Source organism: Bubalus bubalis, chromosome 2, assembly GCF_019923935.1.
Source record: "Bubalus bubalis isolate 160015118507 breed Murrah chromosome 2, NDDB_SH_1, whole genome shotgun sequence".
Taxonomy (NCBI): domain Eukaryota; kingdom Metazoa; phylum Chordata; class Mammalia; order Artiodactyla; family Bovidae; genus Bubalus; species Bubalus bubalis.
The window spans coordinates 100,293,784-100,307,232 of NC_059158.1; the positions used below are offsets into that span (position 1 = coordinate 100,293,784).

Consider the following 13,449-nt stretch of genomic DNA (forward strand, 5'->3'; position numbering starts at 1 on the left):
ACTTCAAGTAAAACACATGTAGTAAAATATTTCCATGGTAGTGTCCAGCAGTGTTAATTCAAACTGCTTAAAATATAGGTAATTTATTACGAAATTTATTTCTTTTAACACAGAGATCCCAAGATTAACAAAAGATAGAAGTTTTTTTTTTATTTAAAAATAATTTTAATCAGATGGCATATACAGCTCTAAGTCTAGTGATGTAAGAAAAGGAAAAGTCAATTATCTTTACAAAAAGATTATCAACTACTTCTTTTTATAACTTTGGATTGATAGTTTATTATTAACACATTAAAAAAAGATTAGTAATACATTCTCCATTCCAGAATTAGGCCAGCATATTTGATATTTATACTGCCTTCAATTAAGACTTGGAGGATTAAAAGGAGTATCTGAAATGAATTTTACATTTACTTGTCAAAATCTGCACTTTCTCTTGTTTTATTAATATTTACCAGTACTCCAGACATTTTCCATTTCTCTTTAATTTTGCTGTGATTTGGAATACTGTCCCTACTCATTTCAAAGTTGCAGCTACTGAATTCCAGTTTCAGTTCAGTTGCTCAGTAGTGTCAACTCTTTGCAACCCCATGGACCACAGCACGCCAGGCCTCCATGTCCATCACCAACTCCTGGAGCTTACCCAAACTCATGTCCATTGAGTCGGTGATGCCATCCAACCATCTCATCTTCTGTTGTCCCCTTCTCCTCTTGCCCTCAATCTTTTCCAGCATCTGGGTCTTTCCAAATGAGTCAGCTCTTCGCATCAGGTGGCCAAAGTATTGGAGTCTCAGCCTCAGCATCAGTCCTTCCAAAGAACACTAAGGACTCATCTGCTTTAGGATGGACTGGTTGTATCTCCTTGCCATCGAAGGGACTCTCAAGAGTCTTCTCCAACACCACAGTTCAAAAGTATCAATTCTTTGGTGCTCAGCTTTCTTCACAGTCCAACTCTCACATCCATACATGACAACTGGAAAAACCATAGCCTTGACTAGATGGACCTTTGTTGGCAAAGTAATGTCTCTGGTTTTTAATATGCTGTCTAGGTTGGTCATAACTTTCCTTCCAAGGAGTATGAGTCTTTTAATTTCATGGCTGCGGTCACCATCTGCAGTGATTGTGGAGCCCCAAAAAATAAAGTCAGCCACTGTTTCCACTGTTCCCCATCTATTTGCCATGAAGTGATGGGACCAGATGCCATGATCTTCGTTTTCTGAATGTTGAGCTTTAAGCCAACTTTTTCACTCTTGTTTTTCACTTTCATCAAGAGGCTCTTAAGTTCTTCTTCACTTTCTTCTGTAAGAGTGGTGCCATTTGTATATCTGGGGTTATTGATATTTCTCCCAGCAATTTTGATTCCATCTTGTGCTTCATCCAGCCCAGCATTTCACATGATGTCCTGTGCATATAAGTTAAATTAGCAGGGTGACAATATATAGCCTTGACGTACTCCTTTTCCTATTTGGAACCAGTCTGTTGCTCTGTGTCCAGTTCTTAGTGTTGCTTCCTGACCTGTGTACAGATTTCTCAATAGGCAAGTCAAGTGGTCTGGTATTCCCATCTCTTTCAGAATTTTCCACAGTTTATTGTGATCCACACAGTCAAAGGTTTTGGCATGTCTAAAAAATTAAGCAACACAGATTGTACGTCTAATTGAATATAGAAATAGTGAACATTTGAAATAAGGGAGTTAATGGTTTTTATTTCTGAAGTGAAACCAGAAAAGTAAAGGCAGATGAAGATACCAGAACTTTTCTAAATCATTCGTGATGTGATAAAAGAAATATCTGAGGCCACTATTGAAATCATAACTTTAAGCAGGATGTCCAGGAAAGGGCACTTATGTATCATGTTTAAGATAAATGAAAATTCAGACAAAGTCAGGGAGAATGAGAACTTGAAAACTCAAATTGATGGCAATATCAGCTGTCCTTTATCAGCTCTGTGTTCACCAGAGCCTAGAGTTGAATTCTTGGTTCTGTAGTGTGACCTTTGCAAATTAACCTTCCTAAGTCCCAGTTTTCTTCTCTGTAAAATTTGAAATAAAAGTATTACTTGATTCATAGGATTATTGTGGGGATTACAGTAAAGTGCTTTATTTGATATGCCATGCTGTCAAAGGCCACCTTGATTCAGTGTACCTTTTATAAATTATCATAATACATTGGAGAGGAGAACCAAGACAACAGTTAGAGTTGGGTGGGAGGGTGGGGTGAGGGGAGGAATAAAGCTCGAAATCAGGATTCTTGTTCAGAACAATTACTTTGAGAGTACTTTGACAGTGCAATGAAGTATCGAATACAGCTTGAAGGTGCCGCAGAACTATGATGCCAACCTTGTATAGACTATTTCTCAACATAAAAAATACAAATTTAAATACTAGTAATGAAATGGAATTATGGATAGATCAGTCTATACAGAGTTACATGGACCTTGAAAACTCCAAGTCACTAGTGCCCAAAGCCATTCAACACCTGGAAATGATTAAGATTGCTGCAGCTCAGCCCCAGATTTCTCATTTCATAATAGGTCTGGGAACAAATTTGAGAATTTCATTTCTGATAAAGTCCCAGGTGATGTTCCTGTTACCAGTTGTGGAACCACATTTTGTGAGCTACTGAGAAAATTGACTTGATTATTGTCCTGTCTACATCAAAGCTGATAAAACACATAAGAGGCCATAGAAGATGGAGAAGATGGAGAAATCCGGTATAGACAGCATCTCTCACCATGCTAAGTGTAAGGTAAAAAATATTTGAGGATCATGAGGGGAAAACAGGAGAATGGAATAAAACAGGCCTCAGGAGGCCAATGGACTTTCATCATAGTAAGTAAACAAGCTCTGAAGCCCTAGGGGGCTTCTTAGTAGATAGTAAAAGAGATCACAAATCATAAAGCATAAGGGGAAAAAAAAGAGACAAGTTGTTTCTCTTTCTTCCTGTTACTAAAAAATAACAAAAAGTTTTTGTCTGACCAGCTGATACTAGAGACCTTTCTGAGGGTATTCCAAAGTAGTACACTGTTCTGTGATCTACTCGGGAGATCCTTGTGGTTTCCTAAATATTCGTATAAACTTTTAAAATTAAAGAATGAAAAAAACAAAAAAATTCCATGAATATTTTATGCTTATATGTCATCCACCGATTAAAAGAAGAAAAACCTAAACTTTGTTTCTTGCAAATAATTTTTTAACTGTTTTTTGATATGTATATTTCAGCAGCATTCATCAGTATTTCCTGAGATAAACTTACATTCCTAGGCTAAAAAAAGTGAAAATTAGTACCTAAAGAACAAAATACTTACGAAAGTTATAAACTGAGTACCAGTCTAAGACTGGTTAGTATCAAACAACATGAAAGATTCCTAACTCAAAAAGGCCAAAAAAGATGTGCTTGTTTCAGGAGATGAGGAAAGACATTTGCTCTGATGCAGCCAGCTAAATAATGGAGCTAATGGAAGATTATACTCACTGTCCTAATTACACGATGAACGGGGAACTGGTTAAGCACTAATACTGTACTACTGTTGGACAGGTGTGTCAGCTACCATGATGCAAAGTATGTAGTAGCCAGGAAGGCATGAGCAAAGTAAATGGATGTCCACTGGAAAAAAAAAAAAAAAAAATTCCCGGGGCAACCTACTTGAATCTTTAGGGGTAGAAACTCCTCTCTCAGCTTTTTGAAGCAATAAGTGTTATACAAAGTTGGGTAAAAAAAAAATGGATTAATGTCAAGGAGCATGTCTGTAGAGTTATTGGTAAAGGTCAGTGGGATCCTTTTTTATAAAACCTAAGCAACCTGATTCTCCAAGCCAGGCTTAAGCAATACATGAACTGTGAACTTCCTGATGTTCCAGCTGGTTTTAGAAAAGGCAGAGGAACCACAGATCAAATTGCCAAGCATCCGCTGGATCATCAAAAAAGCAAGAGAGTTCCAGAAAAATATCTATTTCTGCTTTATTGACTATGCCAAAGCCTTTGACTGTGTGGATCACAATAAACGGGAAAATTCTGAAAGAGATGGGAATACCAGACCACGTGACCTGCCTCTTGAGAAACCTATATGCAGTTCAGGAAGCAACAGTTAGAACTGGACATGGAACAACAGACTGGTTCCTAATAGGAAAAGAAGTATGTCAAGGCTGTGTATTGTCACCCTGCAAACGCTGGGCTGGAAGACACACAAGCTGGAATCAAGATTGCTGGGAGAAATATCAATAACCTCAGATATGCAGATGACACCACCCTTATGGCAGAAAGTGAAGAGGAACTAAAAAGCCTCTTGATGAAAGTGAAAGAAGAGAGCGAAAAAGTTGACTTAAAGCTCAAATTCAGAAAACTAAGATCATGGCATCTGGTCCCATCACTTCATGGCAAATAGATGGGGAAACAGTGGAAACAGTGTCAGACTTTATTTTTGGGGGCTGCAAAATCACTGCAGATGGTAATTGCAGTCATGAAATTAAAAGACACTTACTCCTTGGAAGGAAAGTTATGACTAACCTAGATAGCATATTAAAAACCAGAGACATTGCTTTGTCAACAAAGGTCCATCTAGTCAAGGCTATGGTTTTTCCAGTGGTAATGTATGGGTGTGAGAGTTGGACTGTGAAGAAAAGAATTGACAACACCTTTGAACTGTGGTGTTGGAGAAGACTCTTGAGAGTCCCTTGGACTGCAAGGAGATCCAGCCAGTCCATTCTAAAGGAGATCAGCCCTGGGTGTTCATTGGAAGGACTGATGCTAAAGCTGAGACTCCAATACTTAGGCCACTTCATGCGAAGAGTTGACTCATTGGAAGAGACTGATGCTGGGAGGGATTGGGGGCAGGAGCAGGAGGGGACAACAGAGGATGAGATGGCTAGATGGCATCACCGACTTGATGGACATGAGTTTGAGTAAACTCTGGGATTTGGTGATGGAAAGAGAGGCATGGCATGCTGTAGTTCATGTGTTCACAAAGAGTCGGTCGGACACAACTGAGCGAGGAAGCTGAACTGAAGTGAACATACTGTTCAGCATAATTATTGCACCAATTTACATTCCCACCCACAATGTAGGAGTGTTCTCTTTTCTCCATACCCTCTCCAGCATTTACTTGTAGAGTTTTTTGATGATGGACATTCTGACTGGTATAAGGTGGTACGTCATTGTAATTTTGATTTGTATTTGTCTAATAATTAGTGATGTTGACCATCTTATATGCCTATTGGCCATCTGTATGTCTTCTTTGGAGAAATGTCTATTTAGGTCTTCTGCCCACTTTTTGATTGGGTTTTGGTGGTGGTGGTTTTTTTTTTTTTTCTTTGTCATTGTGTTTGGAAACTAAGCCATTGTCATTTGCAATATTTTTCCCACTCCATAGGTTGTCTTTTTGTTTTGTTGCTGCAAAAGCTTATAAATTTGGTTAGGTCCCATTTGCTTATTTTGGCTTTGATTTCTTTTGCCTTGGGAGAATGAGCTAAGAAAATACTGCTACGATTTATGTGATAGAATGTTTTGCCTATGTTTTCTTCTAGGAGTTTTATTGTGTTAGGTCTTAATATAAAAATCTTAAGCAATTTTGAGTTTATTTTTGTGTATGGTGAGGATGTGTTCTAATTTCATTGATTTACATGCAGCTGTCCAGCTTTCTCAGCACCACTGACTGGAGAGACTGTCATTTCTCCAGTATATATTCTTGCCACCTTTGTCAAAGAGATGTGTGAGTTTGTTTCTGGGCGCTCTATTCTGTTCCATTGATCCATGTCTGTTTTGGTGACGATACCACACTGTTTTGATTACTGTTGCTTTGTAGTATTGTCTGAAGTCTGATAGGGTTGTGCTTCCAGCTCTGTTCTTTAACTCTCAAGATGGCTTTGGCAATTCTGGGTCTTTTATGGTTCCCTATAAATTTTAACATTATTTGCTTTAGTTTTGTGAAAAATGTCATATGTAATTTGATAGAGATCTCATTATCTGTTTTGGGAAGTCACTTTAACAATATTGATCCTTCCAATCCAAAAGCATGGGGTATCTTTTCATTTCTTTGGATCATGTTGAAGATTTTGGACACAGCGTTAAAAGACATAATTCTGTGACATCAACAACTGAAAAGGGTGGGGGTGGAACAGTAAAGAAGCAAAGATGTTGGTATGTTATTTAAGTAACAAACTAGATTGTTACACCTTTAGCACGTTAAAAGCAATCTCTGTGACACCTGCAAAGAAAATACTTGTGAATATACAAGAAATGAAATAAGAAAGGAATTTAAATGTTTCCCTATCCCTCAAGGCTTCCCGAGTAGCTCAGTCCATAAAGCATCTTCCTGCACTGCAGGAGAACTGGGTTCAATTCTTGGGTCAGGAAGTTCCCCTGGAGAAGGAAATGGCAACCCCCTTCAGTATTCTTGCCTGGAGAATCCCATGGACAGAGGAACATGGTGGACTATATAGTTCATGGGATTGCAAGAGTCAGACATGACTTAGCACTATCTCTCTCTAACCCCCAAAATCAACTAAGCACAAAAGTAGATAGTAATATAGAGAATGAGAGACAAAAAAACTGTAAGACATATAGAAAACAAATAGCAAGATGAAAGAATTCCTTACCAGTAATTAGTTTAAATATAAATAATGGGGAAATGGCGGAAACAGTGGAAAGTTTTATTTTATTGCGCTCTAAAATCACTGTGGACAGTGACTGTAGCCATGAAATTAAAAGATTCTTGCTATTTGAAAGGAAAGCCTTGACAAACCTAGACAAAGATCCATATAGTCAAAGCTATGGTTTTTCCAGTAGTCATGTACACATGTGATATTTGGACCTGAAAAAAGGCTGAGTGCTGAAGAATTGATGCTTTCAAATTGTGAAGACTCTTGAGAGTCCCTTGGACTGCCAGAGATCAAACCAGTCAATCCTAAAGAAAATCAAACCTGAAGATTCAGTGGAAGGACTGATGCTGAAGCTCCAATACTTTGGCCATGCAATGCATAGAGCTAACTGATTGGAAAAGACCTTGATTCTGGGAAAGATTGAGGGCAGGAGGAGAAGAGGGCAACAGAGGATGAGATAGTTGGATAGCATCACCAACTCAGTTGACATGCGTTTGAGCAAGCTCCAAGAAATAGTGAAAGAGTGGGAAGCCTGCAGTTCAAGGAGTCGCAAAGAGTTGGACAGGACTGAGTGACTAATACTTTCACTTACATGAAAATGGGGGTAAGCGTTGGAGTTGAGAAGAAAGCTCGCACAGATATCCAATCAAGAAATAATGGTGATGTAAAGCAGGATAGAGGCAGCTAGTTACAGGAGTGGATTGGTTTTAGTTTTATTAGGCAATTTAAATTAGACCAGTTATTATTTGAAACTCTGAAATTGAAACTTAGGTTTATTCTCCTGAGCAAAATATAAGTTTAGAGGAGGATCTACCATAAACCAATAATGTAGGATGTATAAACTCTAAAGAAATAATATTAAGTAAGCTATTTTTTGGGATTATCCTTTTCACTGCTCCTCTTTATAGTTAAAATAGTAGCTTCTACCAAATTTTATGCACCTAAATAATTGTAGTCACCTATTTTTCATTTGATGACAACATGAGTAATGACTTCGTCATGCATAGACCTTCAGCTTCTTTTACACTTTGTCTCTAGTCCTATTTAGAATAGTAACACCATAGTATCAGTAAGAAATAAGAGTCCAGTGTTCTGTTTAGTTGCTCAGTCATGTCTGACTCTTTGCGACCCCATGAACTGCAGCATGCCAGGCCTCCCTGTCCATCACCAACTCCCGAAGTCCACCCAAACCCATGTCCATTGAGTTGGTGATGCCATCCAACCATCTCATTCTCTGTCGTCCCCTTTTCCTCCTGCCTTCAATCTTTCCCAGAATCAGGGTCTCTTCAAATGAGTCAGCTCTTCGCATCAGGTGGCCAAAGTATTGAAGTTTCAGCTTCAACATCAGTCCTTCCAATGAACACCCAGGACTGATCTCCTTTAGGATGGACTGGTTGGATCTCCTTGTAATCCAAGGGACTCTAAAGTGTCTTCTCCAACACCGCAGTTCAAAAGCATCAATTATTCTGCGCTCAGCTTTCTTCACAGTCCAACTCTCACATCCATATGACCACAGGAAAAACCATAGCCTTGACTAGACGGACCTTTGTTGACAAAGTAATGTCTCTGCTTTTTAATATGCTGTCTAGGTTGGTCATAACTTTCCTTCCAAGGAGTAAGCATCTTTTAATTTCATGGCTGCAATCACCATCTGCAGTGATTTTGGAGCCCAAAAAAATAAAGTCTGACACTGTTTCCACTGTTTCCCCATCTATTTGTCATGAAGTGATGGGACCTGATGTCATGATCTTAGTTTTCTGAATGTGGAGCTTTAAGCCAACTTTTTCACTCTCCTCTTTCACTTTCATCAAGAGGCTCTTTAGTTCCTCTTCAGTTTTTACCTTAAGGGTGGTATCATCTGCATATCTGAGGTTATTGAGATTTCTCCTGACAGTCTTTAATTCCAGCTTGTGCTTCCTCCAGCCCAGCGCTTCTCATGATGTACTCTACATATAAGTTAAATAAGCAAGGTGACAATATACAGCCTTGATGTACTCCTTTTCCTATTTGGAACCAGTCTGTTGTTCTGTGTCCAGTTCTGACTGTTGCTTCCTGACCTGCATACAGGTTTCTCAAGAGGCAGGTCAGGTGGTCTGGTATTTCCATCTCTTTCAGAATTTTCCACAGTTTACTGTGATCCACACAGTCTAAGGCTTTGGCATAGTCAATAAAGCAGAAATAGATGTTTTTTCTGGAACTCTCTTGCTTTTTCCATGATCCAGCTCATGTTGGCAATTTGATCTCTGATTCCTCTGCCTTTTCTAAAACCAGCTTGAACATCTGGAGGTTCATGGTTCACGTATTGCTGAAGCCTGGCTTGGAGAATTTTAAGCATCACTTTACTAGTATGTGAGATGAGTGCAGTTGTGCGGTAGTTTGAGCATTCTTTGGCATTGCTTTATGATCCACTGGTAAAATTTGAGAAGGAATTCAGTCAGATGTAATTTAATAATCTATTGGCTGATAATAATAATATTACCTATTGGCAGATAATATTATTCTCTTCTTTTGTCATTAAACAGTTGAAAGAAAGTGTATAATTAGACTTTTATTTTTCCTAAATTTTTATTTTGAAATTATTAGAGACTCACAGAAGTTGCAAATGTAGTTCATAGTGTTCCATAAACCCTTCACCCAGATTCTCTGTAGCGTGATGTCTTATGATATTGCAGGTCAAAACCATGACAAAAAACATTGATATTGGTATAACACTGTTAACTACAGACCTTATTCAGTTCTCAACAGTTTTTACTTGTACTCATTTTTGTGTGTCTATTTAATTCTCTGTGACTTGATCCCATGTGTATATTTTTGTGACATTGCAATAAAGATACAAAACTGTTTCATCATTACAAAGAAAATTCTTAATGTAACTCCTTTTTTATTATCATACTCATTCCTCAGTTCTGTTTCTTTGCCATCATGTATCTGTTCTTCATCTTTGTAATAATTTTGTCATTTCAAGAATTTTTTAATGTAATCATGCAATATGTAATATTTTTGTGATCAGCCTTTATTTTTTCTCTCAAAGCATAATGCCCTTGAGAGCCATCCACATTATTGCACATATCAGTGGTTAATTTTTTTTTTTTTGCCTCAGTTATAGTCCCTCAGCATGTGGATATTTCCATTTCTTTAACCCCATTAACTCATTGTAGGACATTTGTATTGTCTTCAGTTTTTTGGCTGTTCCAAATAAACTTATTATTGAGACTCATATTACAGATTTTCATTTGAGCATAAATTTTCATTTCTGTGATATAAATACCCAAAAGTGTAATCACTGTGTCACACGGTAAGTGTATGTTTGTTATAAGAAATGGCCAAAAGAAACTTTGCAGAATGGCTGTAACATTTCACAATCTCACCAGTCGTTGTATGTGAGATCTTTCTTCTCTTCATGCTTACCAGAATTTGGTGTTTTCTCTGTTCTATTTTTGCTTTTCAAATAAATGTGTACCTTGTTGTGGTTGCAATTTGCCTTTTTCTAATGGCTAATGTGTTTCAGGTGTTTATGTGCTATCCATATAGCCTCTTTGTTTGAAATGTCTGTTTATGCCTTTGACCCATTTTTCTAGTTGGATCGTTTATGGTTGAGCATCAGTCTTTTGATTAATACTTAATTTACAGTCAAAAATTATATATAGGCACTGAAGTGCGGTGTGTATGTATGTTTCTTTCACGAATGATCACCAAATGGTCATGTGTCACCATGTGCATGTTTTTAGTGACTTAACCGGAATTATATTCAATACAAGGAGGCAGTTTAGACACCTACCCTGTGACCTCAGACATTTTACTTAGCTCTACTGAGCATGTTTTCTTAGTCCATGAAATGGGGAGAAATATATTTTAATTCCATTTGTACTGTGAAATAGCTAACATAGCTCTGAAAAGATAAAGTATATTGTCAAGTCTCTCTCCCATTTTTTTAGAATTTACTTTTTATTGTCTCGGGTACAGTTGTTCCATTGTTTCCTGTGATTTCAGACCTTTTTCACAGTCGAGTATCTTAAAGCAGAATGAAAATGTAATTTCATATTCCTGAAAGGGTTTTTCCCCCACACACAAATGTGATTTAAGAGAAAAAAAATTTAGTAGGATAAAATTAAAATAATCAGTGTAAAGATTGCCAAGCAAGGTGCCTTGAATGGAGAAAAGGTTGCTAAAAGGTGCCCTAAGGCAGCTGAGAAAACCACTTTTCTCCTAAGAGGGAAGCTTAAGGAAGCAAAACATCAGGAGAGTACTCTGTTCTTGTACTCTATTCTGGCCTGGAGCCAGAATCCTTCTGGGACTTAAGTGAAGTCATGTCCGACTCTTTCCAACCCCATGGACTGTAGCCTATCAGGCTTCTCCGTCCATGAGATTTTCCAGGCAAGAGTGCTGGAGTGGATTGCCATTTCCTTCTCCAGGGGATCTTCCCATCCCAGGAATTGAACCTGGGTCTCCCGCATTGCAGGCAGACGTTTTACCATCTGAGCCACCAGGGAAGCCTCAACTGGTTCTGGGACTTAGGCCTCGTCTATACTGTAAGGGAGGGTACGGATTTGCTTGCTATCTGTCAAAGCATTGCTCTGCTGCTGTCCTGTAGAAACTAATTCCAAAGGTTGTTGTCTAAATGTCAGTATATGAAATTAGTAAGTATGAATATAAAATATATCACAGGCAGATCTTCCTTCAAGTTGTTGAAATTTGTGCTTTTTAAAATCAGGTGGCTAAGTAGCAGTTATATATAATCAAGTATATATACTTATAACTATGTATATAGTATATATGTATTTTATATCTGTGTGTGTGTGTGTGTGTGTGTATATATATATATATAGATAGATAATAGTTATGTATAATGAAGTATAACTAGATTGGGTTTAAATCCTGACTGACCTACGTACTGTTATGGTTTTGGTCAGGTTACTTAACTTTTCTGTGTCTTCTAATCTGAAAGAGGTATTAGGATTATTCCATAGGATTATTCTGAGGATTAAATGAGATAATAAATTCAAAACACTTCTAACAATTCCTGGCTAAGTTATTATTACCTGATTAGTGAAGTACTTCTCTAGGAAATTGCTGGTGAGAAAATTAGATCTTTTAGTTGAAGGTGTTTATCTATGAATATATAGCCCTCAAGAAGAATTTTACAGAACTTTTTTTTTTGTTATTATATATATACATACACACACACACACATATATATTATTCCAGTTAATGCTTGGAATTTTTAGGTATTCTCAATTTGGTGGCATTGACCACAAAATTTTGTTTAGTATGATATGTTTATGAATAAAGAGAAGGACAGGCAATTCTGTATGTTTGCAGAAGAAACATTTTACCTAGTTTGTAATGACTGTGTATGATTGATGAGTGTAGCAAGAAAGCAAAGTTTTTCTGGAATAGATGATCCTGTGGGATGAATGTGGGGAGAAACATTCTATACAAAGGAAGCACATCCGTTGTTTTTTGTTTGTTTAATTTTGTTTTTAAAGGCAGAGAAAGGAAGCTGAATACTAGATTGAAAAGAAAGGTAGAACTAATTTTAAGAACCATCTAAAATGTGAAATGGGAGTGTCAAATAAACCTGTAGTTAGGTAAAGAGGAGCCATTGAGTTTTTTTTTTTTTTCTGGTTTTATTGAGAAATAACTTACATATATCACTGTGTAATTTTAAATTGTGCAGCATAACAGTTTTATTTACATATTATGAAATGATTCCCATAGTTAGGTTCAACTGAAAATTTTTAAAGTTTCAGAAATTTTAACATTTTTCAAGTTTTAGAACTTGTGTGAGTCTGTAATAGTAAATTCTTAATTTCTGTAAGCCAATCATCCTTATATTCATGCTAAAATTTTTTATTATTTTTTTAAAGGATTTCAGTTTCTGGAAATGAGCAGTCGTAAATCAAAGAGTAGCAACTTAATACAACCAGACTACATTTCACAGGTTAGTGTATATATTTTCATTAATCTGAAGGCCTGTTACCATGTAAAGGGGATAAGAGAAACAGTCATCTTCTTAACTTGAATTCTCCCCTTTTTATGTATGAAGAACTACACTTTCCATTGCCAAGGGGAAAGTGTCTTTGCTGCTTCCTAATTTCAGCCTCTGTAAATGTTTGGATAGATGGAATCCTAATTTTATTCATGTCTTCCTAAATGTTCTCAAGTTTCAATTTAGTTTAATATTATCTTCAGTTTTTCACTTCTTAAGGTAAGTTTCTTGAAAGGTATTTTATTCCTTTTGTTGGCGGTTGTAAATGAAATTATTTTCTTACTTTTATGTTTTATTTGTTCCTAGTGTATCTAAATGAAATTGATTTTTCTATATTAATCTTGTATTCTGTGACCTTGCTAAACTCATTTATAATATTTTTTTTAGTTTATTCCTTTGGCTTTTCTGTGTATAACATCATGTCATCTTCAAAGAGATATAGTTTTACTTCTTCCTTTCCAATCTGTATGCCTTTCATTTCTTTTTGTTGTCTAATTGCCATGACCAGAACCTTCAGAATAATACTGAGTAAGCTACCAAGAGCAAACCATTTCTTATATTGGAAAAATGTGTTCAGTCTTTTACCACTGAGTATGATGTATGACATTAGCTCAAACTACTGCACAATTGCACTCATCTCACATGCTAGTAAAGCAATACTTAAAATTCTGCAAGCCACGCTTCAGCAATACATGAACCATGAAATTCCAGATGTTCAAGATGGTTTTAGAAAAGGCAGAGGAACCAGAGATCAAATTGCCAACATTTGCTGGATCATCAAAAAAGCAAGAGAGTTCCAGTAAAACATCTATTTCTGCTTTATTGACTATGCCAAAGCCTTAGATTGTGTGGATCACAATAAACTG

At 36.9% G+C, this 13,449-nt stretch overlaps 1 protein-coding gene across 2 annotated transcripts in view; it reads left to right on the forward strand.

The window, feature by feature from the left end:
* ORC4 (origin recognition complex subunit 4) overlaps nucleotides 1-13,449 on the forward strand; it is an 88,564-nt gene that overhangs the window by 26,661 nt on the left and 48,454 nt on the right. For both annotated transcript variants that reach the window (XM_025261710.3, XM_025261720.3), the window contains exon 2: nucleotides 12,462-12,535. In XM_025261710.3, coding sequence (XP_025117495.1) covers nucleotides 12,479-12,535 — 57 coding nt within the window. In that variant the 5' untranslated portion in view covers nucleotides 12,462-12,478. The remainder of the gene's footprint in view (nucleotides 1-12,461; nucleotides 12,536-13,449) is intronic.